Source organism: Sinocyclocheilus rhinocerous, unplaced genomic scaffold (assembly GCF_001515625.1).
Source record: "Sinocyclocheilus rhinocerous isolate Xijiao unplaced genomic scaffold, SAMN03320098_v1.1 scaffold2145, whole genome shotgun sequence".
NCBI lineage: Eukaryota > Metazoa > Chordata > Actinopteri > Cypriniformes > Cyprinidae > Sinocyclocheilus > Sinocyclocheilus rhinocerous.
Window position 1 is genome coordinate 665644 of NW_015670983.1, and position 3754 is coordinate 669397.

Sequence of the window (3754 nt, forward strand, 5' to 3'; positions counted from 1 at the left end):
ATTCGAGCCGTTCATGCCAGCCAGACTGGGGAGGTGTTGTAATAATGTAAAATATGTGAAATATAATGTGTTTTTCGAACAACCTAGTATGAGAGCCTGTTCTAGTACACCCCCAAAACAAAATCAAGACTTTGTAATAGAGCATAATAGGACCCCTTTAATTTCATTTTGTTACTCTGGCCAGTCGTCATGTTATTAAAACAGATGCACACACACACGGGGACGTGTTGATTATCTCATCACACACCGCAGATTTAAGCCATAAACACTGTGTGTGTGCTCTTGTTTTAGACGCTCATTATGATTCCTGCAAGCACAGACAGACATAAAGCAGTCTATTTTAAGACGCGTTGAGGGACTGCGCCGCAGTGAACTCGCTGAGAGCTGAAAGCAAAGGTTAAGTGTTTTCTGTCATCACAAACGTCTGCGTCGACGTCATATAACGTGTGTGTCGAGACTCTTCAGGTGTGCGTCTGCTCTGGAGACTTTGATGCTATTCTGAGGATCAATTAAAGCTTGTGTTACTGACTGAAGTGCTTAACGTGAAGCATGTGCATTTCTTCACCTATCTGGACTTATTATTGTCTATATAGAAGTGAATGTGTTTGTGTCTTACAGGGGAAGCTGTATGTTTTTGACAAAGTCTTTCCCACGAATTGCACGCAGGAGCAGGTGTACAACACGTGTGCCAAACAGATCGTCAAAGGTGAGTGTGTAGATAGGGACTGATTCTTCAAAAACATATAAATAAATGTCAAAATACTGTATAGCACACATTATAAATAAAGATAATTGCATTTCATCTGAATATCAAAATTTGTGAGATTTAGTCAGTTGAAACAGTTTTGTGGAAAATAGTGATCTGTGACATTATATTATGTTTTGTGTCTATTTGTTAATGATTTGTGGACACATTAATGTTTTTAGATTTGTGAGGTAAATGGAGTTTTTATTTTGAAGTGAAATGATAAAATGAGTCCCTTGGAGTTGTTGTTTTTAAATGTAATACTTTTAATCTTAATACTAAATTTAATACTAATTAATGGGGTTATTATTTCATATTTAATTATTACATAATAATTAAATATTGAATAATAACGCCATTAATTAAATAATAATAATAATAATTAATAATAATAATAATAATTATTAATTAATTAATTAATGGGGTTATTATTTAATCTTTTTATTATTATTTAATTGATTATTATTATTATTTAATTAATGGGGTTATTATTTAATATTTCATTATTATTTAATTAATTAATTATTATTATTTAATTAATGGGGTTATTATTTAATATTTCATTATTATTTAATTAATTAATTAATGGGGTTATTATTTAATATTTAATTATTATTTGATTAATTAATTAATGGGGTTATTATTTAATATTTCCATGAATTAGATGTACATTTCAGACATCTTCGCTTTCATTAAAACCTATAGATTGAGTAAAATCATTAAATTTGCATTCATACTGTTGCTATTGTCTTCAATTAAAATATGGGCGATTAAATATGTAAATATTCATATGCCTGTCATAGAATAATTTTACCTTTCAGATAGATCTCTTTTACTGGGATTCTGCTTTGTGCGTCATCGATTATTCAATTATTCAACTAAAATGTAAATATTTTTACATAAAAAAAAAATACAATTATAAATCGAAGAGTTGTTTTAGTATTTTACATGAATGACACTTTTATAAATATATAAATATTAATCATAATTATATCAGAAGTCATTTATACATTCTGTAAAAGTTTATTCATGGAGGCTTCTTACCCCTTCTTTTAATATTTTACATTTTCTGCTATAACAACTAAATTAAAAAATGTTTCTATTTGTTTCCTCTAATAACACATTGATGATACTTTGTATCCTGCACATGCTACATTTGATTTAAAAATGTTACAATTTAAAAGTAAATCCACATTGTTCTCAAGGGCTGATGGTGATGTGATGAAACTTCTAGCACTTTTCCATGTTGATTAATTAGTGTTTCTCTCTCTACAGATGTTCTGGACGGTTATAACGGCACCATCTTTGCGTACGGACAGACGTCGTCCGGTAAAACCTACACTATGGAGGTAAACCAGCTGTCTACACTGCTCTGTGCTCATTATTAAAGAACAGTTCACTCAGAAATGAAGATTACTCACCATCGTGTTGCTCCAAAACTGTAAAACGTTCTTTATTCTGTGGAACATAAAAGAAGAATATTCACATTAAAAAAGCACAATTAAAGTGTGCTCACTGCTTTCTCTCTCTCTCTCTCTCTGTCAGGGAAAACTGCACGATCCTGACAAAAGAGGAATCATCCCGAGGATCGCTGAAGACATTTTCAACCACATTTACACCATGGACGAAAACCTCGAGTTCCACATTAAGGTGCTGACAAATGCATAAAATGAGGTCGTTCATATTTACAAATAATTTTGTTTTTCTAGTGAAGAAATGTTAATGCTGTCCGATAACTGCACATCGTCAGCTGTTCTCGTTTCTCTCTCAAGGTTTCCTATTTGGAAATCTACATGGATAAAATTTGTGACCTACTTGACGGTGAGTCGCTGTGTTTGGACCTAAATACAAGCCTATGAGTAATGCACAGACTCCAGAGAATCATTTTAAAGCTTTTTTTCTCAATATAATGCACACTGGTTTTTGCTACTTTTAAAATGCATTAATATTATTTATTTTTGTCTGTATAATTTATTTAAATAGGATATAAAAGGAGCATGCAATGAACTTATAAACAACGGCTCTTTTACAATTTAATTTAATTGCATTTTTATTTACACTATCATTGAAAAATTTGGGGTCTTTAATAAATTAATACTTTTATCCATCAAGGATGCATTAAATTGATCAAAAGTGACTAAAGACAGCTATAATGTTACAGAAGATTTTTATTTCAAATAAATGCTGTTCTTTTGAAGTTTCTACTCATCTGTGAATCCTGAAAAATAAAATATTTCCGCAAAAATATGGGGCAGCACAATTGTTTTCAACATTGATAATAATCAGAAATGTTTCTAATAATCAGCATATTAGAATGATTTCTGAAGATCGTGTGACACTGAAGACTGGAGTAATGATGCTGAAAATTCAGAGCAATAAATGACTCTTTAACACATAGAAAACAGCTGTTTGAAATTTTAATAATATTTAATAATTTTTACTGTATTTTTGATCAAATAAATGCAGCCTTAGTGCTGTAAAACAGGCTTAAGTTGGTTTGATGCTACCAGCTGGTTTAGGATCAACCCTGACCAGTCTAACACCAGCAACCACCTCAGGCTGGTTTATTTTCAGCATTTGAGCATTAAATAAGAGCGTTTGTGTTCACATCTGCTTATGAATACATACACTTTTTGCTGCGTTCTGATTGGACGGATGACGGCGCTGCTCATCTGTATTCAGCTGCGATCGCTGAGGCACTGAGCAATCTGGGAAAATACCTGCGGACAGACGGCATGAGAGAGAGAGAGAGAGAGAGAGAGAGAGAGAAACGAGTAATGAAAGCAGAGGAGAACAGACAGATAGAGATCGACAGGCGCAGAGGAGATATAGTCTCCTATAGTCTATATTTGATTAAAAGGAAACTGACGTTCACATATGTGCTTTCATATCTACCCAGACTCATATGAAGTTTCTTAGTGTGTGTGTGTGTGTCTGTGTGTGTGTCTGTCTGTGTGTGTGTGTGTGTGTGTGTGTGTCTGTGTGTGTGTGTCTGTGTGTGTGTGTGTG

General features: G+C 32.7%; 1 protein-coding gene across 1 annotated transcript in view; it reads left to right on the forward strand.

Moving 5' to 3' along the window:
- LOC107734599 (kinesin heavy chain) overlaps window positions 1–3754 on the forward strand; it is a 32055-nt gene that overhangs the window by 6451 nt on the left and 21850 nt on the right. The window contains 4 exon segments of the mRNA XM_016546592.1: window positions 619–706; window positions 2021–2094; window positions 2291–2395; window positions 2518–2566. Of these exon segments, the coding sequence (XP_016402078.1) occupies window positions 619–706; window positions 2021–2094; window positions 2291–2395; window positions 2518–2566 (316 nt within the window).